Genomic DNA, 25088 nt, shown 5'->3' with positions numbered 1-25088 from the left:
ATTGGGTCTGCTTATTTGATTTTAGGTCTTTTTAATTTGTTTCTGAATGTTTGCGTGGTTGCTGGGCAACACATTAGAGTACCGAAGCCTTATGTTTCCCAGCCTTGAACTTTCATAAAACAAGGATTATGCGTTGCCAGTTGAAGGGCGAATAAAAGCCGCTGAAACCCCCGCCGTCGGCAGATCTGCTGGCTGTGGTGACGGCCGGACGTGCTGTGGACGGGGTTGGCAGTCTTCTCTCCAACATAGTCAAACCTAAACGGTAGGGTGTTTTATCAAACATACTATTCCAAGTTTCTTCAACAGTGGCGGCATGTTAGAATTCCACGTGGTGTGGCTAACAAAGACGTGTACATCAAAAACATCTTTATACACCGTACTTAAAGCTGGCATCTTAGACGATTTCTTCTTCTTTTCGAGTTTTCCTCAAAATGCATAGTATAACGCTTTTGGTAAGAAAAAACACAAATATTTCACGTTCTTCTTTCGCCGAAATCCATGTCACGGAACATGCCTTTGCTGTCCTTCTTGTAGACCGGACGGCATAACTGGGCCCCTCGTCATGAAGAGAGCGGTTGTTCTCGCAGCTCTGGTGCTCGTGTTTGTACTCAGGTTTGTGCAGTCGGTTCATACAGCATTTTTAAACATCTATGTAGTAGCAGAGTGGATGTTTTAACCCGAGTAATTCTACGGTCATTCTTGCACCGGTGTCTATAGGGGGTGTAGCTCCGACCGGGCCCCGAAGACCGGGGCCGGGGCCACGCAGAGGCAATGCCCGAAAGTGTCCCAAAACATCTCGTAAACTGCCCGACGGCCCCTTTTTGCAATTGTGACCGGGAAGGTGGGAACTAGTAGGTTTTTTATTGTTCTACCATGTAACGTTATAGTAAGTGTAATATATAGAGCTCCTGGACCGGCTCTATAATGAATAGCATAGTTTTGTTATAACAGCGCATGAAATAAAATAAAAACTCAAAATACAACTATATACCAACAAGATTGCACATAGAAAAGTGAATCGTGAGGGAAATAATCTACTATGAATGATCGTTTTGTATGGAGGTCTCATGGTACTTTCAAAAAATGTCAATCCACTCACGTGTTCGACAGAGCCGCGGCACTTTCTTGCATGGCCTGTGCCAGCCGGCCCTGTCCCCCCACCCCGTCGTGCCCGGGGGATGTCGTCAAGGACGCGTGCGGCTGTTGTGACAAGTGCGCTAAGGTAAGTCGGAGATCAATTCGAGAATCTGTAGGCGTAAGGCGACGGTAGCGCCTCGTCATGTGCGTGTTCAGATTCGGGAGTCACGAATATTACAGATATGTGGAGAAAACGTGGCACTTGAATCCCCCACGCACGTCTGGGTCACGGAAATATTACATTTGAAGGTAAACACAGCGACACATATATGTAAGTCAGTCCATAAGGTCTTGAAAATCCCCAAACACGAATGAATAGTTTTGATACTTTTGAAAAGTCATCCTATAGATTCTGCCTAGTGATGCCAATCTTGACGGACTGTTCTGTAGAGAACTCACTTTGACGCACTGACAGAAAAGATATTTTATTTTTGTTGAATTTAGATGGTGGGAGAAAAATGCGGAGGACCCTGGGGTATCACCGGGACATGTTCGTCCGCACTGTCGTGCGTGAAGGGTCGGACTAAATATACAGGCATAGGACGGGCAGTCAGCATGGGATTCACACGCATGGCTGTGGGAGTCTGTCAACGTAAAGGTAAGGTCATTATCTACATCATCAACAAGTGCGCTAAGGCAAGTTGGAGAGCAATTCGATAATCTGTAGGCGTAAGGCGTAAAATAACACGAGAGAAGAAATTTAGTACCAACTCTCTCTTCTTGGATAAACATCTATAAGTCTCCCATTCCACTAGACGGCGATCGCGCTGCGCTCTCACTGCGACCCAGATCGGATTTGTGTAGCCCTTGATTTCATAAGTGGGATATCGAGCAGAATGCTAATGTATGACAGCAAAACACGTAAAGCGTAACAACATTCGTTCTTTATCTATGAAATTCGTTCAGCGCTCTGTTTAAGTTTATGTTGTAGAGAGCGCGCGGCGCGAGCGACGTCCTAGCGTAATGGGGGTATAAGTCATCCTCTTATGTTCATAAAAGGTAATGATAAGGAGTGCCCTGCGAACAGCCACATGTCCCGGTGTAAAGGACGATGCCGCCCCACCTGCACCAACCCGAACCCTGCGTGCACACGGCTCTGCGTCCGAGGCTGCAGCTGTGATAAAGGCTACGTCTGGGAAGGAAGGAAATGTATCCCGCTGGAGCAGTGTCAATCAGCCGGCGGTGAACGTGAGTTTCAAGATGTTCGCTATGTCATTACGACGGAAATACGTTGTTTACAAATCTTTGCTTTTCCGAATCCTGCTCACACGATTGTATGGAAGGACGATACGAGTTTTGTTCTTTTCATACCAATTAGTTAGCTAGCTTTTAGCTGTGGTTATAGATGGATATGAATTGTTGGGGTGTGATGTGTTACTTGCGATGTGGTGACGGATGCATCACGCTTGATGAATAAATGTTAAGTGATAAACCGCCTCAGTATGAAGCTGTGAATTCACGGGAAGCAGTCGGTAATGCTTAGGTCACATTTCCAAACCCGAGCAGCTTGCGGGAACGAAAAGTATGATATAGAATACAATAAAGGACACAAAACGTAAGAAATAACTAACTAGAAATTGCGTATTTTCTTGATATGCATATCTTATTTTTCGTTTTCGCAAACATCCCGACTGGGCACCGTCTAGGAAATGTGATCCTAGCATAACCGGTATCTGTTGCTCCCAGTACAGCGGCCAAGTCCCATGTTCAGCAGAACACTTGTAGCTATCACAATGTTTATAGTTGACTTGATTGTTATGAGATAGGCCCATATAAACCCTAGATAGGGAGAGATTGTGTTATGCTTTCCCCCGACCAGGCCCAAAAATACTCCGGCAACCGCAGGGTGTCCGACGGGACCAAGTAGGAGTCACGCCCGAAAGTGACAAAATACAGCCCGTGAACTAGCCGGCGGGCCCCTTGTTCATATTGCAACCGAAGCATTAAACACAGAATGATAATGTATTGGTATCTCTTTTGGCTACTGAGACAACTAACAATCAAGCGACAACTGACGACATCAGTTATCAGGACAGTGAGACGATCACACATTGTATTACATATTTTGTACTCACGATGTACTTCATGTTACACTTAACTTTCATTTCTCGCTCATGATCACTCTCCAGGGAAGCCGGACGCCAGATCAGCGGACACGTGCGCCGAGCCGAAGAAGGTCGGGCTCTGCCGGGCTGCCCGCAGGCGGTTCTACTTCGATTCTTCCGAAAGGAAGTGCAAGTCGTTCATATATGGAGGCTGTGGAGGGAACAGGAACAACTTCCTCACCATGAGGGACTGTGAGACAACTTGTGCTGTCATAGATCTAAAACTTGCCAACAGCGTTGTCAAAGGTAAGTTGTAGAAGGGAAGATTACTAAAAAATAACAAGAGAGAGTAAGGTGCATAGAGAGTGCATGTTTAGACTCATTTTTGCACGGTGGGACATTTCCCCTTGAAAACTGAGGAAGCAAATTTCAACTAAATACTGTTATTCCCCATTCTAACCCTCGGCGCAATTGCGAAATGTATTCTCGCGAGAGCACAATGTGCTGGGTATGTGTGCGCGAGTTGGTTGAAAACGAGAGTGGTTGAGTGGTAAAATTTGTCATAGCGGTCTACCTTCTAAATCTATTTGTGGCCCAAATTTCCGCCGGAGTTTTGGAAACGGGTCCGTTCAATTTGCTCGTCTTTTTTTTCCTTCCTTATTAGGACAAAACTGCCCCGCCCATAGCCGGTGGTCACAGTGCGGCTCAGCCTGTCGGCCATCTTGTGAGAACCCTTCTCCGACCTGCACCCGGCAGTGCGTACCCGGATGTACCTGCGAGACCGGACGAGTGTGGGAGGGCGATGGGTGTGTTCTTCTCTCAGACTGCCCGGCTGGGAGCTGTCAACATGACGGCAAGACTCACCGGGTAAAGATATTCACATCGCTACAGTATTCTGCCAACCATAAAGTGTATTTTATCAAAGTAACTTATGCTTTGTGGTATTCGCATGAAAGTTCTTCAGAATCTGTGTATGTACCAGAGAAGATGGATTCATTGCAAGTTGCTGTATAGCTCTCAAGTCAAATATGTTGGTACACACTACTAGTATGAACGAAGTGTAAGAAATCTAGCTAATTTTGAAACATTGATATAATACACAGATTCTGTGTTTGTATTACTCTCCAAGAAGCGGTTAGACTCCGACTTGTGTTGGACGCCAAAAAAGACATCTAAAACAAGTCTGCCGCTGGCGGATAAAAAGAAAAACCTGGCAAATAGAAAGCCTTAAACGACGTCAACCCCTGCTTGGAGAGTATGTTTTTTATGACTCATCTATGCATAGCTCGGTGAATCCTGGGCGGATAAGAGAGTTCCCGGTACCTTGTGCTCCTGCTCGCAGAACGGGACAGTCCAGTGTGACCAGAAACAGTGTCCACGAGGGGAGTACCATACACTCGGGGATGACGGGATGTGGACATGCAAAAAAACAGGTAAGGATTTAACAAGATGGTCTGTGTCCAGGAAACAATGGACTACCTTTTACAATGGACTACCTAAGGTCAGCCACCTATGTTTCGGTCCCATTTCCAATCCGGGGCCCGGCCGGGCAGCTTGTAGGAACGAAAAATATGATAATAAAAGACAACAAACGCGGTATTGCTTATTTTCTTGATATGGATTTTTGATTTTCGTTTTCGCAAACAGCCCGGCCGGGCAAATGGTTGGAAATGGGACCTAAGCATTACCTTTTTTTAAATCATTATTTCGTAGGGACCAAGATGCTGATCAGTTAAACAGTGAAACGATAATATGGATTGTACTGTTCAATCATGATGCTTGCTAAAGCCGCAGCATGCATAGGGCATTTCTATTTAGTACAACTTTTGTTATTGGCATACGTCATCATCTCAAAAGTGGAGATATTTTTTGACGTGTCTGTGCGTCTGTGTGTGAGTCTGTCTGTCTGTCTGTCTGTGTGTTTGTGTTTCCGGATTCTTGTCGTGATAGTAACGGATATATGGAATTGTGTCGTGTTGATGCACAGCGGACATGGCGTGTCCAGAAGGCTACACCAAACCTCGCAGGGCCAGCGGTCTGTTCCTCTGTTACCGTTTCGAGCGAACACCCACCACGTACAGACGGGCTGAGGACACCTGTCGGGCGGAGGGGGGACGACTGGCCACCGTCAGGGACAGGATGAGCCTTTATCCTGTACTGGTGAGTTCAAACAAAAACCGCTGACACACTGCCATTGAGAACAACACTCACACATGGCGCATACATACAAACATACACACACACACGCACACACACACACACACACACACACACACACACACACACACACGCACACACATACATACATACATACATACAAGCAGTTATTCAAGACTAATATAGTTAGTGCTAACATTTCATCTTTAAACGAAATCTGAGAGTATGAAACGCAATAGAAACGTTGAGTATTGCTTCACAATTCATCACTAGGTGGGAGTATCTCGGAAGATTCGGAAGAGCACGTGGATCGGCCTGAGTGACAAGGAGACGGAAAAGAAGCTGGTGTGGAGTGATGGGGTGCCGTACACCTCCTTGGACCAGAGGCGCTGGACCAGGCAGCTCCAAGGCTCCAACACTCCTGAGAACGACTGCGGCTACATGAGCCGTCCGCACAGCTACAGGTGGCTGCTGGGAGAGTGCAGCTCTCAGCACGCGTTCGTGTGTGAATACGACCCGTTCAAGACCAGTCGTCAGGGCTGATGCCGAATTTTTCATAGGCCATGTTGATTTCATAATATGGATGAAATGTTCTGGGAACCCCAAACCTGACGCGAGCGTGCGAATTAAAAAAAAAAACGTTAGGCAAAAAAGGTTGCCTTCAACATGAACACAGGAAGGTTGAACATATGGCTAAACAAACAGAGTATGGTATACCGAATATCAAATTCTTCATTTTTGTTCTTCTTCTTTTACTTTGGAATTGATTTTGGAATTCTACGACATTAGCATCGTTTTTCGAATATTTTTTGCAATTCACGGCATATGCTTTTTGAAGCTGATTTGTACGATTTACAGTATGGTCGATTTTTATTTTGAAACGAACGAAAATTTAAGCGCGCGCGGATGTCATCCATATAATCAAATCAACATGGCCTTACGTGTTATGGAAGAAAATGTGACTACCGTATGTGAGGTACTTGCTTTCGTAGATACATAAGCGACTCAATGATATACTATCAACCACAGCTTAAGTCAGGAGAGCGCTTGAAAGATAAAGAAAATTGTGCACAAACTCCAGCACAAAATGCAAATGTCAAGAAATCTGTAACTGTTACAAGCTCTGGTGTGTAGGACTAGGTCATTGCACTGTAGGCGATGCTCATTAAAAACTACATAACATTTTGTGGTGTGCATGTCATCATTTCTGATATATAACGTTATACATGTATACGAGTGACTGATGACAACTGATTCCCATGTAAACGTGGTGTTTATACATTCCCACTAGGGACATGTGTTTGCTTTTCCTTTAATTGAATTCATAGAGATTTCCGCGATAGAAACATCTTCAGTTTAGAAAAGATTACAATCTTTACTATGGCATCAGAATGATCATTTACCATTTCATAAATTTCTCATAAAACGTACGTTTAAACCTGACCTGTAGTGTGCTAATTGGGAAATACCACAATGTAAACAAACCGCATGTCAAAGTGCAAACTTAAAGCCTGCTTTGGATTCACGTTTGCAGTTTAGCGAGTCTAAAGATCATGTTGACACCAGCCGTCCGTAATCAGAGTGCCTCGGGACAGTAGTGAAGACCGGTTTCACATCTTCTGTCAGCCCATCTTAACAAAGAACGTTCCAACATGATTGAGTAGAAGAGGTGACCTGAAACTAAGGCTAAGGCTGCCGCTACCTGCTTAACATCATCATGAATATCCCATATATATATATAGAGAGAGAGAGAGAGAGCGATATATATACATATATATATGTAGAGAGAGAGAGAGAGAGAGAGAAATAGAGAGAGAAATAGAGAGAGAGAGAGAGACAGACAGACAGACAGACAGACAGCACCTATTAATGATTCAAATAGACAGGCATAGGTCTAGATTAGAAAACCCTGATGACTGAATCCACATCCGTAGTCTTGTGATTGCACCGTCTTTAAAGTCAGCCACAAAATGAAGATTGTCTGGTCTTCGCATCTTCGCCATGAACCCCATGTGACTGACAGATATGAGCGTCCCCTAGGAGTCATTTGTGGTACTGCAGTTTCACGATAAACGACTGCCATATTTGGTCAACTTTTGTGTCATCTTCTTGACCCGGAACAAATCCAGTCCCTTCTTCTAATCCATTAGCTTCCGAGACAAACGGACTCCCAAGCTCCATAAATCTCCCCTAAACTACAGGTGACACGATACATCAGCCATGCGGGACCCGTACCTGTCGTTTTGGGTTCTTCTTACAGGTATGCTAGAATTTGACTGGCCTTTGTCACATGGAAATGGAACGGAACTGTAAAATAAGCGCTTCAGGCATATAACACTAAGACATTCCAATACTTCAGATTCAGGTACTTATCCACTAGGTTTAACGTTCGTTCGCACGTATTGTAAATATATGTAGACGTTGTTAGATGCTTTGTTGGCATCATGTATCATATTGCACCATGTGTATATATCTCAGTCCGATATTCATTTTGTACATAGTCAAAATGGCGGTAGTGTTGTTGTGTCTTGCACCGCCTGATACTCACCTTGATAAGGTAAATGCCACCTGAGGGTGATGCAACAGTTGTCACCTGTTTAGTGTACTCAACAATGGATGGGGCTCGGTGGGAGGGGGGCATTGTGTCTCAGTTACAATTAGGGTACCTTCAGTGACCCAATTAAATTACTCATCCGGCTAAACCTCAGTGAACATTTGCATTTCTACCTACAAAAAATGAGTTTATACTTTCAGTAATTATCGTGAATCGTGTTGGTATGCCCAAAGTAACCTGATAGTTTCGCCTCGCACAGAAAGGAGACAATGTGGCTAATCCACCGTGCACAAAAGGATCTGACCTATGGCGCTATATCTTTTGTCATTTTTGCCTGGCCACCAATGTTTATCAGCTTGAGAAAGACGTTCATGACACAAGCTATAAAACCACACGTTTAAATCGTGCGCGAGGCGAGGAAATAACGCGTTGTTCTTACATAAAGAAATAACTTTTTATCGCTATTGTGATGGCGCGATATTTTCAACTTGAATCAGTGTAAACTTGTGTACTTATTTTAGACCAGTCTGTTTGTCCTTGCCTAGATAGTTATACGCTAAGGGAATCAACAAACTAATCCAGCATAAATAAGATAGAAAGAAAATAGTGAAACCCTAAAGACGAACATCGTTACTTTCTATGCCTATCTGTCCTTTCCGTGTCCACTGTTGGTAGATGAGTTTAATCGTTGCTCTAGAAAAAATTACGAATAAATCACGAATGACGAATAAACCTAAATTAATGTCAAAGCAGCAAGCATATATTCACAAGCAGGGAATGATTTTATTGCTGTGGTATTTTGTTGGGTGACGCATATAGAGATTGATTATGGAAAGCCTACTTCGAATCTTCGACCTGGCCTGCGTTAAAAAGCCCATTCGTAGATTCGAGTACGCATGTGCAGTGTCAAAGGTGAAGGCCCCTGAGACGTTAACAAACCCGTCTGCACATTGTTATACAAATCGAGACAATGTCGAGACGAGAACTATTTACAAGCCAGGGGCCTTCACCTTTGACACTGCACATGCCTACTCGAATCTTCGAATGGGATTTTTTTTTTTTTATTCCACCAGCTTTGGGCTGTAGCTGTGTACCGCTGGTGACAGCTGCCTCACTTGCAAACGGATCTTCCAATAACAACGTCACTTCCGGATCTCCTGTCCGCACTCAATCAGTGACGTCATCAACAAATCGTGGTCCCGGTCCACAGTATGCACACAGCCCGTACTCAGTATTCATTCAACTCAAATCAGCTCAACAGTCGTTACCAGATAACTCTTCACCAGAATTCCAGGAATTCGTGACAGGTATCACATCAGAGGTGAGCTCGAGATAATGCATGTTTTATGACATCATTTCACATATCCTTGATTATTGGATGATAAAGACTGGCCAGTAGGTTATTTGTTGTGTTGTTTTTGTGAGTAAATTATGCAGATGAACCGACATTAAACCATCGCCTCATTGTATACAACTACTACATACTGACTAAAGCCATTCCGCTCTGGTTACTATAAACATCACATTACGGTTACGTTCTGTTACACCATATGAAAATTGCGAGTACATTTTCATCATTATTTTACCCAACAGGTACCAAATAAATCATTGGGAGGACCTCCGTTTATGGTTCTATACATGTATGTGCATAACGAACAACATCTTGTCAGTCCAATAAGCATCAGATCGTTTTTAACTTATACAAATTTCCATTTTCCAGGCATCCAAGGCGTATAAGGAAGACCACAATTTGCTTCGCCTCGACGTTTTTACTGTCAGGTAAGACCTTCATGATGAATATAGAACCCTCTGTGTTGTATTCAATATATTATGTGCAATCTAATGATTTTTTACAAGTTTGTGAAATTTATTTTGTTTTGTACAGAGCATGTTTCAAAAACGTTTAACGTTGGGTAACCTAAATTCGGGATTTTTTCGATAATGGTTGACTGAAATCAATCTAGCAGAATAATAAACCATCCTTTTTTTCTATAATTCTGTCAGTATCATGCACTATCTTTGCACTAATCATATATATGGTAGATTTTGTCTCTAGTCGTGCTGACACCATAATATTTCAACTTGAAACTACCGTCCGCCGCACGCACAATAATGGTGCTGTCGGACAGGGGGGCACATTAATTCGGGAGAGAAGATTCGTCTTGAATATCTTACCGCTAATCACATTTTATACAGCAGCTATTCGTTCTATCCTTGGCTTGAGGAGAGTGCTATGGATATAGACGTGTCCAAGTAAGAAAAATACACGAAAAAACGGCCGTACCGCACACATCAGGCCAGTTCGGGAACAACCCGTGTGTTGAGTCGGTAGAACTTCAATTAAAGTCGGCCCATCGTCATCATCGGGCAACGTGTAACGTTACATTATTCATGGGAAGTTAGCTGGATGCCGTAGCAATGGTAATACTACTATGTCCATGTGTTCCTTGTTGTGTTAGGAGCAAACTTTGAGGAAAATATCTTCCTCAGTCCACTATCACACGCAGCATTTAGACAAAAAAGTGTTCCTCACAAACCTTTGTCGTCTGCTTGACAACAGGATTCTGGTTAACAATATGGCGGCGGGAAAATACACGTGCCGTAGGTTGTAGCAACAGAGAGGAGTTTTGATGATTGATCACACTTAGAATCCAGTTGCAGGTTAGCAAAAGAGATTGTAATAAGTTGTCTTATAAATAATTGTGTTTAGCAGGCAGGAGATGTGACATTTGTCTTATAAACCAGCGAACAACCGTGCTGGGTGATTCTCCCACGAAGCCCCCAGACTCTGTCAATAAGGGACGGAGAGTTTTTGACGTCGCCAACTTCTAGTGCATGGTTATCGAAGCTTTTCAGCCAGTGTTCTGAATACGTTAGTCTATCTGCTTTGCATTGCTGGCGTTATAACTGATTTTGCATCTAGCACATATCCCTAAATACCCCGTTTTCGAAAAATCCCGACTTTAAGTACCCCACGAATTTAGGTTACCCAACGTTACATCTAATAACCAGTACTTGCGCCTGAAAGGATTGTGCAAAACCGATTAAACGTAACAATGAAATAAAATATCAAACAATTGTTGTTTAATTCAGCCCAGACAATGCAACAATCGACCTCAACGTAGTGTTTAGAATCAGTCTCCTGGGAATCATGAAACTTCGGGCAGTAGCCAGACTGAAACAATACATCGACAGCAAAGACGGGAGGTTGGGAGAGTTGGTGATACACAACGTGACTTACATATCAGACACAGGTGAGTTCATGGCATTTATACTCCAGTAGAGTCGGATCGTCATCGATTTGCAAAATGTCGTATATTTGGTAGATTTTGGCAGTATGTATTGTATTTCAACTTTCGTTTTTTGGCGAAGCTTCACGGGCGAGCCTAATAGTGTAGTATACGTCTAGTTCCAAACAACTCCAACTATTCCACAAACACTTCTGTAATGTTTCCGCACACACGCTGTGGACACCATAACTCGAGAAGCTGGCATTCAAGCTATGTCACCAGCGGACCAGTCAGAGCTCGAGCGCGTACACGGAACAAGGAGGTTAACCTCCTTGCCCGGAAGTAGGTCTTTTGAGGCAATGCGTACCAGATTTCGGACAGTGGGTGTAACCGAATGAATTGCACTGAAAACAGTGGGCTCACAGACGAGAAATAGCCTGAAACTGGAGACGCCTTAGCCTGGGTGCCATCCTATTTCTACTCGCCGCGAGTGTAGGAGCCCCGGTAGAAATAGGATGGCACCCAGGCTAGAGACGCCTTACTGGTTTTAAAGTGCTTTAGATAACCATTGTGGCATAGTTAAAAGTGCTACGTTGGTACATTTATTATATGAAGTAAAGTCAACCCAGGCACCTTCGCCGTGGCAATATTTTTTTCATTGCTGCACTTGTTTTTATCAATCTAGGTATGTTAACAGCAACGACAGAGTTTACAGACGTGATGTGTGTGAGTGTGGGGCACCACTGCTTCTCGTTCTGCGACGCCAACCCCCGCTACTGTACCAACGGTGGAACATGCCAGGAGGACGACTCCCAGAAATTACTGTGCACGTAGGTTTACAGACTTTAATTAAGGATGTGTTATTCCTAAAGAACAAATAAATTCATATAATTATGTAGCGGACTTGTTAATCATTGCATTCCACAAGACGGGGAAAAATATTGGTAGCCCAAAGGGCTAAATTGTACCGCTTTGTCAGTACATTGATTTTGAATACACTTTGTCATACAGAACTCTTCCAAAACATGAAATACAAATGACATACAACCAACTTTATTTCCGTATCAAAATAGGTCTGAATTCTAATCTCTACGCTAACCAAGTAGAAAAGATTTCCACAGCTTTGTGACCCCATGACATATATCCTTTCCTGTGTAATTTGTATCTTATAGTTTCATACATCATTTGATTGTTACAGACACTTTGTTGTGAAAAATTAAATAGGTATCTTCATGCAATTTTTCTTCATCACTTTAGGTGTATCTACGAGCCCTTCGTTCACTATACAGGTGCCAGATGCGACAGAGAAAGTATGTTTATCACATTGGATAAAATCTTTACTTCTTTCATTGAGGTACCGTCTCGTATACAATCCGACAGACCATACTGTTCGGTCGTACGTTTCACATTGCCAAACCTTTACCTGGAAAATAGTAGCGTTAGTGCAGACGTTTCGTCAGAAGATTTTGGACAAAGCGACATTTCTTTCATTAGAAATTCTGGATCTAATAGAAGTTCCTCTTTTTTTAACTTGATTTTCAGCTATAGGGATTGTGTCCATACTAATCATTGCCCTGGGCCTGTTGGTGACTCTGACCTGCATACTCTACGCTATAAAGCGTTGGAAGAGAACGGGATCTCCGGTGCCGCGGATAAGGTAATAAACAGTGCTGATAAGGCGATTGATTTATGTCTCCATTTTAACTTGATCTGAAATTAGATAATATGAAGTGGTGTGATGTGGTGTGGTGGTGGGGTCTGGTGTGGTGTGATATTGTCTGGTGTATGGTGGTGTGGTGTGGTGTGGTGCGGTGTGGTTTGTATGGTATAGTATGGTTTGTGTTTTCTGTCGTGGGGTCAAGTTTTTACGGTGTAGGTTTTACGGTCTAAAATATTATGGTATGATGCATGTTACAATGTGAGAGTATGTTAATTTCATTATGATTTTTCTCTCTACCTTTGGTGATAGAATCAAACTATTTGCAATGTGTCTTAACTTTTAAGTATCAGTGAAAATCTTAGAGAAATCATCATTTTGATAGGATGTCTTCTATTCATTCTAACATAGTACGCGTGGGTACAGCACCAGACACCTAGAGGGCACAAAGGACGTGGATGACAACAAGAAATGTACCGTCTGGACATCAGAGTCCTCCGGGGGTAGGTACAAGTGTCCCTCACCCAATCAGCCATGTAAACCTAGTATCCTGTACATCCGGAACAATTATGCATTTACAAACGGGGTTGGTTCTGTAAAAAGTTCCAAGATTACTTAATTGCGCTTTATAATACATTCCAATCCCAGTTATGTAAGACGCATGTTAAATCAATGCTGCACTTTGATATTTACTTAAAAGTGTCATTAATCAGCTCCTTTGTTTATGCCCGACAGGTTCTCAAAACCCTGTATATGAAGGTCCACAAGGACTGGCAACGAATGGCCCCGATCCAATCACAGATAGCAGTGCAAAGAGGAGCAAAAGGGGCATTTAATTCTTATGGCAACAAATCTGTAATGTCACACATTTTACTCAGTCCACTGACAATCAGTATACGTCAACTTAATTTAATCTTGATCCAGTTTAGTGATCACTGTAGTCCAGTTTAAAAGATTGTGTTTTCTATTCTAGATGCATCTTGGTTTTAGCAAATTAACATTATTCTTTTAACAAGTAAATACAATTGATTTGTACCAATAATGGAGGCGAAGGAGAGTATGAATTTTAAACACTTGTAGAATTGTGAAAAGAGACAAATGCCTCGCTATTTTTAAAATCGAGGCTGCAGGGAAAAAATAAAAACTAGAAAGAACGTTCAGTTATTAACTGTCAATGAGTTCTTAAATTTTAATCCGAGATGCGCAAGCTATGGCTATCCTTTCAATTGCGACATATAGCTAATTGTTACATCTGTATAGTTGATTGTATGTGTTTTAATGGAATAAACAAATGAGATCATTATTGAAGAGTTTGTGACCCCTTGAAATGTACGAGCATCAGGATGGTCTCTGGCCATGTTGATCTGATTATACGGATATGACATCCGCGCACGCATCAATCTTAGCCCATTTCCCAAAATAAAATAAAATAAAACGTTTTCTACCATATTGTAAACGTACAAAGCAGATACAAAATGAGCAAATCTATGCCGTTAGATGCAAAAAGATATTTGGAATACGGATACTAATATCGTAGATTGCACAAGTCAATGAAGAAGATGTGAATTAACAAAAATGAAGAATCTATTGATTGCTATACCCTTCTCTGTACGTGTGTTTAGTCATTTGTTCAACCTTATTGACCCCGTTAATTTCATAATGAAGGCATCTTCTTTTTGCCAAACTGTTTTTATTCGCACGCTCGCATTAGTTTTGGGGTTCCCAGAGGATGTCATCCATATAATCATATCAACATGGCCTTAGCTACACTGAAAGTAAGTCGAGCAAGCCGATGCCAAAAGTAGTCCACAGATGAGTCATTGTGGCATCCCGCACCGTGCTCATACCGTGACATGCCTCGGGAGCTTCTGTCCATTGTTATTTGCATGAGGTATTCTAGAATTACCGGGAAATGCTTTGAGTTAGCTATAAAGGGATAGGACTAGCTACATAGCGTATCTGACTGACTAGTACTTTCGTTGTTATTTCAACGGGCACCCTTGATACACCTCACAAATGATAGGATTACGACTCGTCTACATAGTGGTTCAAGGTATGCGTGGCGCGGCGGTTTCCGTAAGCAATTTTGTCCAATGACGCTAAAACCCATCTATTCTTCACGTCTCTTAGCCGTTAAGCAGTAGTATCAGTTCTAAGTCTGCTAGTGTAGTCTTTTGCGTAGGTTAACAATAGAGCATGACAAATTGGCATCTAACTATAACTCAATCCCAGATACGACTGGATAGTTTTTAAAAAGCGGTCTAACGTTAACAGAAATTCATTTTGAAAATCACAACACTGGGGTCTAAAAACCCATACAAAAGGGACAAAGCGCAACCTTGGTAGTAATATTTGAAGCTTTACTTTGGGCTTTTCGGGCCCAGCTATCTCGTATGGCTTGTCAATCAGTGAACAACAAGCTTTATCGTTTGTCTGTCACTAGGTAGCACAAACAAATGGGTGTTAGGTAACGCATAAAGGGATTCTCTCGGAATACCTGTATGGAAATGATGCTGTGTATGCCCCAGTTTAGGATGACACCCTGGGACGGGCTGACACAAAATAGATCCACTCTTCCTGTAGCGAATGGTGTTTCAGGGTAGCCAGGCAAGTAACATAGAACACTATCAAAAGAAAACAGAAATCAATGTTGCCATCTTTTATGAAAGTTGGAATCAGCTTCCTCGAGAGAGAGAGAGAGAGAGAGAGAGAGAGCGAGAGAGAGAGAGAGCGAGAGAGCGAGAGAGCGAGAGAGAGAAAGCGCAAGTGAGAGAGAGAGAGAGAGCTATGTTTATTGCTTGTATGCAACGTACGGGCACACCATGTACATTCTGTAACGCTTCATCAAAAATCAGATCAAACATGTAGAGCCTCTCATGAATAATTCACAAGTTTCATCCAAGGACTATTAGTGGTAGAGAAGTTCGACCTGTGTTTTGCACATACATGTTGTATTGTTCATGTCAACAAAGTCAAAATCACGCACCACGAAGATTGTGTCCTTGTTGTAGTATTTGGGCAGATGTTTTGATTAAAACGTATAGCGTGTTGTTTGAAACTGTGACGTGTCCACATATAAAGAACCACTCGAACTGCTCCGTGAATTCCCCAGGGGACGTGCCAACATAGCCACACCTTCACCATTGTTCAGCTCACGTCAGGTGGGTACTGTTCTGAGCCCAAAACACGCCCTCTATTTCGGTCTTCTCGAATGAAGCAGTGAGCATCAGTGCAAACAAGCTACCAGCGCGGTCGCCTTCGTGAGAACAAGGGTAAAGGAAACATTACCGAAAGCCCCCACGTCTCAACAGGTAAGTGCATGACGTTACGTAGCGACGTTGTTTCACCGTGAGTCTCCATGTTTTTCACTGAAACGTGTAGTCGACATGAATAACTGTCACATACGTTGTTTGACAGGTCTACGACAGCAAACTAAGGACAGTCTTGTGACAGTCGTGGTCGTGTCGTACAAAATTCAGCTGTCTTGCGACGGCAAAACCGTCTTAGATCCTGGTCGATGGCAGGTTCTGGCACAAAAAGTCTTCGAACGTGCGCGACTGTGCCTTGATCTGATCTGATAGTGGTATTAAACTGAGAGCTGGTGACGTGACAGAGGTACAGGAGTACTTTCTTTGTCAGCTTACTGTTTATTGACGTGAACTTGTAAGAATGTCGCCTAGCCAGAATGAAACAGGTATAGCCTGGAGGAAACCCTGAGGGCCAATTGTTGCAAAATTAGATATACATGTATGCAATACATGCATTTTACACATACAACTGGCCGCTTCCAACACACACAAACACGACTCACCTTACACACAAACACACTACCCGCAACTTTAGACACATAAGTCAAAACTCCACACACACATGATAATAATAATGATAATAACTTTATTGCACAACAATTGTACAAGGTACAAAGTATGGCATTCACTGGTACATAGATAACATTCCATCAGACTAATTAGTCCATCTTATAAAATATGGTGTAGTTTTGGATGACAATGGGATTTACATATCCTGAGTCATCCATTCGTGGATCGTGCCACTTGTGGGACACTAAGGTGACAGAGTGCCACTCTCAACTACTGGAGCGTTCGAGTTTATACAAAACAACAAAAGTGCAGCACCAGTCAGTTTTCAGTTACACCACAAACAGAGGTTCGGCTCCGGCTTTTTTTTTTTTACATATCTTTAGGCGTAAAGAAACCCTGACAAAAGAGAAAGCCAGACAAAAACGCCTAAAATACGTCAAAAGCAGGTCGTTGCCGAACCTCGGCTTGGAGAGTAGTTAGAAGTTACTCCCGGATAACATCGTCAATATGCAAAACAAAGGGGAAAACCTGTTCCACGCTAATTACGGAGTAATTAGAAAAGGGATTTGCGTTCCAAGTAAACCCAATCCCTCCAGCATGGTGTCTGTTCATTCATTGGGAAGTAAATGTACCCTTTTATACACTCGTTATTTTGGTGTTACTAATGGCAACGCCATAATTATAGACTTTACATAGTCGATGACAAATGGCTTGATAGAATGGGCTGACTTCTATGTCATCAGCGTCAATACAACGCCCCTGGTCACAGTATGTGTTAGTTGGGATGTCACTCATTCGCCCTAGTTACTCTAATAAGTGGAGTGCTCGACAAGTGGCTCTTCGAAACTCAATACAGCACAGGTTGCCTCTTCCACTAATCAGGATTATACTGAGCTACAGGTTGGTTTTGAAGGTAAAGACAGCACTATTGGCAGGCAACCAGACCTAGACAATATTGAAGGTACTATTTTGTATAGAAAATGTCGATTCTACAGAAACACATACATGTATCTTCCGCCATTTGTGAGATAAAATAAGTGAACGTGAATGGTCAGTTTTCGTGCGTCTTGGCGACACATGTCGACATGGAGGCTTAAGCTTCCAGCAGACCATAAGAGTACTGTGGGGATATGTAAACACATGTCTGCAATGTGGTGATGTTGTGACAGCATTTAGGTGTGTTCCTGACATTTCCGAACGGAAAGCAGAGGGAACCCATGACTCCCAGATGGCGCACCTCATGACTACAGCTCCACCCACATTTTTACAGTGTTTCATAAACAAGGCTGAACTCTTACAGAGCAGGTATACTTTTCTTACAGAGGGGACCAAACCCAAAACAGGCCAGACGTTCACAAAGGTTCACAGAACAACGACGAAACTATGCAGGTCCTGAGTGTAGCCGCCATTCTGATGTTCCTGACAGGGAGCTTTGGCGCCACCGATCTGTCACAAGAACAGATCAACACCATCTTACAGGCCCACAACAACTACAGGAAAGCCGTCAACCCTACAGCTGCCAACATGGAGTATATGGTGAGGCCTTTTCTTGCTTTTCATCGTTACTTTCTCTACGGTGTACAATTACGCCCATCCTAATCTATACTAAAGCACCTGTGGGGCTAACATGTAAGAGATAGTCCGACAATAGGTGATTAAAAATTCCTGCACACGTTTGAGCACGCGATATTTTGTACACCAGCTTTTGATAATTATAATACGGGATAGGGCTGTACGAAGTACATGATTGTACAGACATAATAACAGACTCTAGTGTAACTCATACGGACCGGACCCACCTCAACGTATTTCTGCAAAGGCCATTCGTATACAGCCTTATCAAATGATTATGTTTTGCCAATCAAGCTTAAAGATCAACTCAGTAGTTTAAAAGTTTGCGTGGAGCTAGCTTGACTAAGTAAAGGTGACCTAACCACTCATGTATGTCCCTGTAACACTCCTGTGATCACAGATCATGGCGTAAGAAAATAAGACAACTGGGAACACGTTCTTACTTAAAACAAGTACATGTGGTACGAGGTCCTGGTAGCACGTAGGTCTTAGAAGAATGGTAATGGAAGCTATCGAGATGTCATCATTTTCGGGAACTGTTTAAGGGAGACTGTCTGTCCAAAAAAAATGCCTTGTCAACATTTTTTTTTTTACTTCGGTTTTTGATAGACCAGGACGACGTGTCACTGCACTCAAGTTTTTATAAGTTATATTAACAGTGCCACGTACAGATAACAACATACCCATTCTAATTTTCATACACCTGGGCGAAGTGAGGACATTTCCTGTTTAATAGGAAAATGAATGATTCAACTAGATATAGTTTCGTCTTGAGTGTCCATGTTTGAACCAGGGCCATTCTATCAGAGTTGTAACTGGTGTATTAGCATTGCAGACCGCACACTGTGTGCCCACTGGGAGTGATCCGATACCAAGAAGTGTTGTTGTAAAACGGGAAGAGCTTGTTTCCTAAACTAACCCGTGAAGAGTGTTTTTCGGAAAATATCACCCACCGCATGTTTCCGAAAGATAACATCTCGTAAAGAAAACGAAGGGCGTTGATAGGGTCGGTCAGTTCAAGATGAGGCCATGTTGATTTGATTATATGGATGACATCCTCTGGGGACCCCAAAACTGGTGCGAGCGTGCGAATAAAAAAAAAGTTTGGTAAAAAAAAAAGTTGCCTTCATTATGAAATCTACGTGGTCAGGAAGGATAAACAAAGTAAACACACCGAGTATGGTAGACCAAAATATAGATTATTCATTTTTGTTCCTTCAAAACTTCTTCTTGGGCTTTGCAATCGACGTCGGCAATGTACGACATTAGTATCCGTTTTCTGAAATATGTTATTGCAAATCATAGCACATGTATTTTCTCATTTTGCAACTGCTTTTAACGATTTAAAGTATGGCCGATTTTTTTTTTTTTTGGAAACGGACGAAAATTGACGCCCGCGCGGATGTCATCCATATAATCAAATCAACATGGCCTGGCTTTGAAAAAGAGCCTGGTGCAAAAACACAAACATCACCGTAAATGAGAATGAGATGCACTGCCCAAATCTAAAGTATGTCGACGGTCCAACTAATGTTATTTTTAACTTGTTTTCTGAATATGTAAAATGTGCCACACATTTTTATTCTATAATGATGTTGAGATTTGAAGATTCTACTGTATCATAAAGACAGAATATTACGGAAATTGAATGTTTGAGGTTTGCAGATCGTTTGTGATATATGCTAGTATTTCAGTCATGAGTTGCGTGAATAAAGGCATTGTGTTTAGAGATATACGAGAAGCATGAAAGGTCAATTCAGTGAGCTATTAACATGATTGAAGCTTGTCACGTATGACACGTCAAAATTTGCTGTTTGCACGCACTCTGAAAGTCGCCAGCCGCAACTTAACAATGGTGTACCTGCTACAAAAGAGGGGCTTTCTCTATTGTACGTAGTGTGAACTGGACTGCAAGTAAGATATTCATGATTAAACGAGTTGGTAACTGTTATCATTTTGGCGTCGCAGTGGAAGTTTGGGTGTTTGGCCCAGAACCCAAACAAATCCGAGGTCCCCCGATTTAAATTGTCCCTCGGGGTTTGGCACTTGACACGACTTTCCTCACTTCGCTAAGGTTTATGTCAACCCTTCCACAAATGTGGAAGGGTTGACTAAATCTCAATAAACAAATGGATTATGACTATAATCATTATCATCACAACTAGTATAGGAATCTTTATCATCACTATTATATTAGAAAGTACCATCATGACTTCTATGTGCCGTATGTCTGTACCTCTAAGGAGTGGGACGATAGCCTGGCGACCATAGCGCAGGGCTGGGCGGACGGCTGTGACTTCGCACACAACCCGAACCCTGCGGCGAACTACGCCGGGTCGTCTGTAGGGGAGAACATCTACGCCGGCACTGGAAGGTTTGTCACTCTGTGTGTTAAATTCACGCCAAGTGGCATGGTCCTTCCGACAATAACTTATAAGTTTTACCCGTACAAAATGCAGGTTGATCCTGTACAACAGTTTAGGCTTGAATGACGACATGTACATAGCAAGATATCTCACGATGCTAAGAATTGCACAACTACTTCTCTATTATTACTTGGCCACTCTGGAATAAGTGTTGGTATTACATCAAGCGGGTGCCTAGTAACATCTTAAATAAGATATAATCTTAGAAAACAATTGTTACACACAAGATGTATTTACTAATATTAAGTGTAAATGTAAGTCGTAGAACAACAGGACAAAAGTGGCACTCTTACGTGATAGCATCTTCTATATGAGAAATGTATATCAGACACTGCAGTCTCTTGATATCTGTTAATTCTCACATTTTCACGGGAACACACGACAAATTCACAGCTACACTGCGGGCAAGGAAACCGAGAACTGGAACAATGAGGTGTCTGACTACACGTACAGCAGCAACTCGTGTAGGAGTGGCGCCGTCTGCGGACATTACACACAAGTACGGCCATACGATGTCCTTCATTCGTGCATGTGTGAACGTGCGTGCGTGCGTGTGTGTACGTATCCCAGTTATGCTTCGGTCCAATGGGAAAAAAGGGTCCACCGGGTAGTTCGTGGGCTTCTTTTTTTGCCCTTTCGGGCGTGACCCCTACTTGGCCCCTGGGACACCCTGTCGGGCTATTTTGGGGCCCGGTCGGGACCCCGAATCATTTTTACCCGGGCTTAAAATCAACGCGGGACCCGGTTATAAACGCCGTGAGCTAATCGTACGAGCACCTGGAGGTACAGCTAGCCAGCCCACACCCGAGAGTCAAAATATGTGGCTTCGGGCCCGGCCGGGACTACGCCCCCGACGGGCACCGACGCAATTGGGACTGTAGCATAAGTCAAGATGTACATATATGATATATAACTGCGTGCTTCCTCCCGTACACACTTTTACACCGTTTCGCCTCCCACCAGGTTGTGTGGGCCACCAGTAACAAGCTTGGGTGTGGCTGGAAGCTCTGTGGTACTCTCGCCACCGTCAACTGGAACAACGCCAACCTAGTGGTCTGTAACTATGCCGCAGCGTAAGTTAGCAGCCTTTTATGGACTTGTGGTTTCTTACCCGTCTTTTAATTATCTATTTATTTATCTATTGGTTTGACTATTCAGCACGCAGAGCCAGGGCTGCCCAACTGGCCTGTTGCAATTACAAAGGGCTAGCCCTGCTAACAGAGACAAGACATTTACAGTGGAATTTTGACATAACGAGCTATAACAATATTCTAAGCACATGTACATACAAATTATTGTATATAGATGATCTAGAATAACGTCTATAATGGTATCTACGTGGAGAGGTCAGGGTCAGTGCGTATATAACTTCATTGTAAGGGTTGCCTAAACAGTCCCAGATTTTCCTTTCTTTTAAAAGCGGTTACATTTCTGCAATGCTGTATCAATATTGACAAAGGATAGGGATTTCTTTCATGTAATATATATTAGCGAACCTTGGCTTATTTTGTTTTCCGTATGTTGTCTCCAGTGGTAATTTTATTGGACAGAAGCCCTACGTCAGTGGCACACCCTGCACACAGTGTGCGAACGGCAACGACAACTGCTCCGACAACTTGTGCGGTAAGGAGTCAACCACAAACAAGCAAACAAACAAACCATTTTACAGTAGTTAGTCCAGATGGAAACTGGTCAAGTGTTTGCTGGTAGATTTCGGAAAGACACTACATAACCAACACAAAGGTTAACGGCCAGTATGAGCTATATTTGAATTCATAAACCTGTTACGCATATCAGATCTAGAAGGGGTACCTGTAAAAGCATATTTTACCACAATGTAGTATCGTGGCAGGTGATTTGATCATTCTTGCGCATGTGTTGTTCATGTATACATATAGACTTCAAACCTTTGGTTGTAACAAAGCCCTGATTATGAGTCAACCCTTGTTTACCTATCCATCCCCTGTTTTCAGGCAACCCGTCTGGTCGTGCTACCAGTGCCCCCAATGGCAATGGGGCAGGAGGTAAGTGCCAACTGCAAGCCAAGCCTTGTTAGAGTTTCCCTTATGCTTAGGTCCAATTAATAGCGCCGGTGCCCGAAGCCACAAATTTCTCCCGTTGAACTGCCGGGTACTGCGGGGTGGGGGTGGGGGTGCGGGTTGCGATGAGATTTACCTACCGCTGATCGCACGATTAGCCCACGGCGTCTATTGTTATCCCGCGTTGTCCCGCGTTGATTTTAACTCCGAGTTAAGATGGTTCAGGGTCCCGACCGGGCCCCAGAATGGCCCGGCAGCTACAGGATGTCCCACGGGACCACGTAGGAGACACGCCCGAAAGTGGAAAAAACAGCCCGTCAACTACCCGGCGGACCCCTTTTTCCAATTGGGACCCGAAGCCTTTAACAGCTCATTCGACCGGATAGAAATTAATGTTGATAACTTGAATCTTATCAGGTTGTAGAACCTGTACTTTATTAATACCGACTCAATTCGTGACATGCACAGGTCGCTCACATGAGGGAAATCACTACATCGCAACCTGTTCTAAGATTGGTCACATCCAAGCATGTTTAATTTCTCCGATGTGACACTACTAGTAATTCAATATCAAAGATTGTATACTAGTAGTTGTTGATGTGTTGTTTTGATTAACCTCAGTATTCTATGGTCATAACAATCGTTAATGTGACGCAGAATTGGCCGATGTTGACATCTATCTCATGCTAGAACTGCAGGATGAATATCTTAGTCCTCTCGATTTTGTTTTGATCAATAACTTCCCTTTGGTGTTGTTTAAGGTGGTGCGTCCAATACTACTGACACACCCAACGAGGGTGGAGGTAAGTGGTCAAGGCACAATTCTGCAGGAAAGATTGTAATGCACTTTTAATATTGCTTTAGGCTACAAGTACATATTTATTTATTCTTTGCATCAGGCCCAGGGCCAATTTCAAAAGCAACAAAGGCAATATACAGACATTTACATACAACACAGACATTGCATATCAAATACTGTAGAAACATGCGGGCGGAAGGACCAGTCGACAATAATAAGGCCAATGCCGGCTCAATGAAAAGACCTCGGAATGGCATAGCAGGTTAATTATGCTGTGTTCAGACGCAAAGAATGTAAGTGGGTAGATCTAGAAGAAACAAAACGGCCCAAGTATGTGACATATCATACCCTTAGTGTTTGATGCTAGTTTCTTTACATTGTATTGACATTCCATTACAGATAACGGCGCTACTGCTACTCGCCACTGGAGCATGCTGCCGCTAGGAGGCGTGATTGTGACGCTACTCATACTAAACATGCCATGATGATGAAGACTTGCATCGCATTCGTACATGTGGCCATACATTGCTTTTAAAAGAAGGGATTTTCATAACCCCATTGTATTAGAGCATAATCATAATGTTTATATATATCAAAGGTACTAATTGATGATATCTAAATTTAGTATTCTGTATCTATATAGCCGGTATTTCCGCCCTTTGGCGTAACACACCAGCTTCGCACACACGCGGCGCGGTAGCAGCTGATTATATTACATCAAGCGACCTGTAACATCTAACCTTCGCATATCTAATGGCATGCATTTTTAAAGCGATCTAATAAGGATGCATCTACAGTACTTGGCGATAACGAGTTCCACCCTACGATAGTTCCAGAAAATGCGAATTTAAGTTGAACACATCCTAGGTTGATAAGTCTGGTACTTGAAGGCATGACTATTTCTTGTCCATTTCTTAGCTGGTATAGGCATTTATAACTTAGTAGCGTGAAGTTTGTTTAGGTGTCACACGACTGACAATAATCTAACAGCAAAGTATACAAACAAAGGGAATACGATAAAAACATGGGCAGAGCTGGAACTCGAGAGGCCACGTTATTTCATCTGCTACTTCTTTTCATCGATCTTTGCATTAATTCATTGGTGTTTGTTAACAGAAGAGATAAAGGTAGAAATTCTATGTGTTAGGTCACGCAATAAAGATGTCAACAAATTCACTTTCTTATCTGTTTCATCGTTCAATGTGATATACTTTAGGTTGACTTAATGTCTAATGACTACGTAAGTGATCTTCTCCTATGAGTGCTAAATCACGTTGTAATCTACCTACATCAGCCAACTGCAAGGATTTTCATTTCATCTTTACCGGGTCAACATATCGCCGCTAGGGCGGTTTTCAATGTGCCCTGCAGGCATACATAATCAAAACAAAATATAGAACAAAGGTGCAAATCAAAGGGTGCACGCTGTGAGTTAGAAGATATACAGCTTTGGAGGACTGGGACAGGTGTGGGGGGGGGGGGGTCAAGGACATCCGAGCTCGGCGATGATGATACATGCTTTTGATTATGAACTGGCCAAGAAAGCATGCTTCTTTTCATCTCAATACCCAATATACTAGACATACTAAAATGTACGTCAGCTAGCATGGATCGATTGAGAGATGGATAGATGAATGGATGGATGGATGGATGG

At 42.7% G+C, this 25088-nt stretch overlaps 3 protein-coding genes across 7 annotated transcripts; all 3 read left to right on the top strand.

Moving 5' to 3' along the window:
- Positions 1 to 168: 168 nt before the first annotated feature.
- LOC136430151 (cysteine-rich motor neuron 1 protein-like) lies at positions 169 to 6524 on the top strand. The gene is made up of 10 exons (XM_066420477.1): positions 169 to 262; positions 535 to 612; positions 1111 to 1222; positions 1582 to 1735; positions 2137 to 2325; positions 3267 to 3488; positions 3847 to 4049; positions 4468 to 4615; positions 5170 to 5342; positions 5613 to 6524. Exons 2-10 carry the CDS (start codon positions 563 to 565, stop codon positions 5880 to 5882), a joined length of 1521 nt encoding a protein of 506 aa, XP_066276574.1. The 5' UTR covers positions 169 to 262; positions 535 to 562; the 3' UTR covers positions 5883 to 6524.
- A 911-nt stretch (positions 6525 to 7435) lies between these two features.
- LOC136430149 (uncharacterized) lies at positions 7436 to 14083 on the top strand. Its single transcript, XM_066420470.1, has 9 exons — positions 7436 to 7599; positions 8967 to 9214; positions 9614 to 9672; positions 10987 to 11147; positions 11809 to 11953; positions 12381 to 12433; positions 12666 to 12780; positions 13192 to 13283; positions 13516 to 14083. Exons 1-9 carry the CDS (start codon positions 7560 to 7562, stop codon positions 13614 to 13616), a joined length of 1014 nt encoding a protein of 337 aa, XP_066276567.1. The 5' UTR covers positions 7436 to 7559; the 3' UTR covers positions 13617 to 14083.
- Positions 14084 to 15884: 1801 nt separating this feature from the next.
- Positions 15885 to 24610, top strand: LOC136430150 (GLIPR1-like protein 1). 5 transcript variants are annotated; one of them, XM_066420473.1, is made up of 9 exons: positions 15885 to 16091; positions 17921 to 18134; positions 20414 to 20544; positions 20990 to 21095; positions 21560 to 21669; positions 22128 to 22219; positions 22570 to 22620; positions 23397 to 23438; positions 23834 to 24610. In XM_066420473.1, exons 2-9 carry the CDS (start codon positions 17982 to 17984, stop codon positions 23917 to 23919), a joined length of 771 nt encoding a protein of 256 aa, XP_066276570.1. In that variant the 5' UTR covers positions 15885 to 16091; positions 17921 to 17981; the 3' UTR covers positions 23920 to 24610. The 5 variants fall into 5 exon arrangements, with proteins under 5 accessions (XP_066276570.1, XP_066276572.1, XP_066276569.1 ...); XM_066420475.1 differs by lacking the exon at positions 15885 to 16091 and adding an exon at positions 16279 to 16395; XM_066420472.1 differs by lacking the exon at positions 15885 to 16091 and adding an exon at positions 17346 to 17498.
- The last annotated feature ends 478 nt before the right edge of the window (positions 24611 to 25088 follow it).

Source organism: Branchiostoma lanceolatum, chromosome 3 (genome assembly GCF_035083965.1).
Source record: "Branchiostoma lanceolatum isolate klBraLanc5 chromosome 3, klBraLanc5.hap2, whole genome shotgun sequence".
In the NCBI taxonomy this organism is placed as follows: domain Eukaryota; kingdom Metazoa; phylum Chordata; class Leptocardii; order Amphioxiformes; family Branchiostomatidae; genus Branchiostoma; species Branchiostoma lanceolatum.
This window is presented reverse-complemented; position numbering and strand designations above follow the sequence as displayed.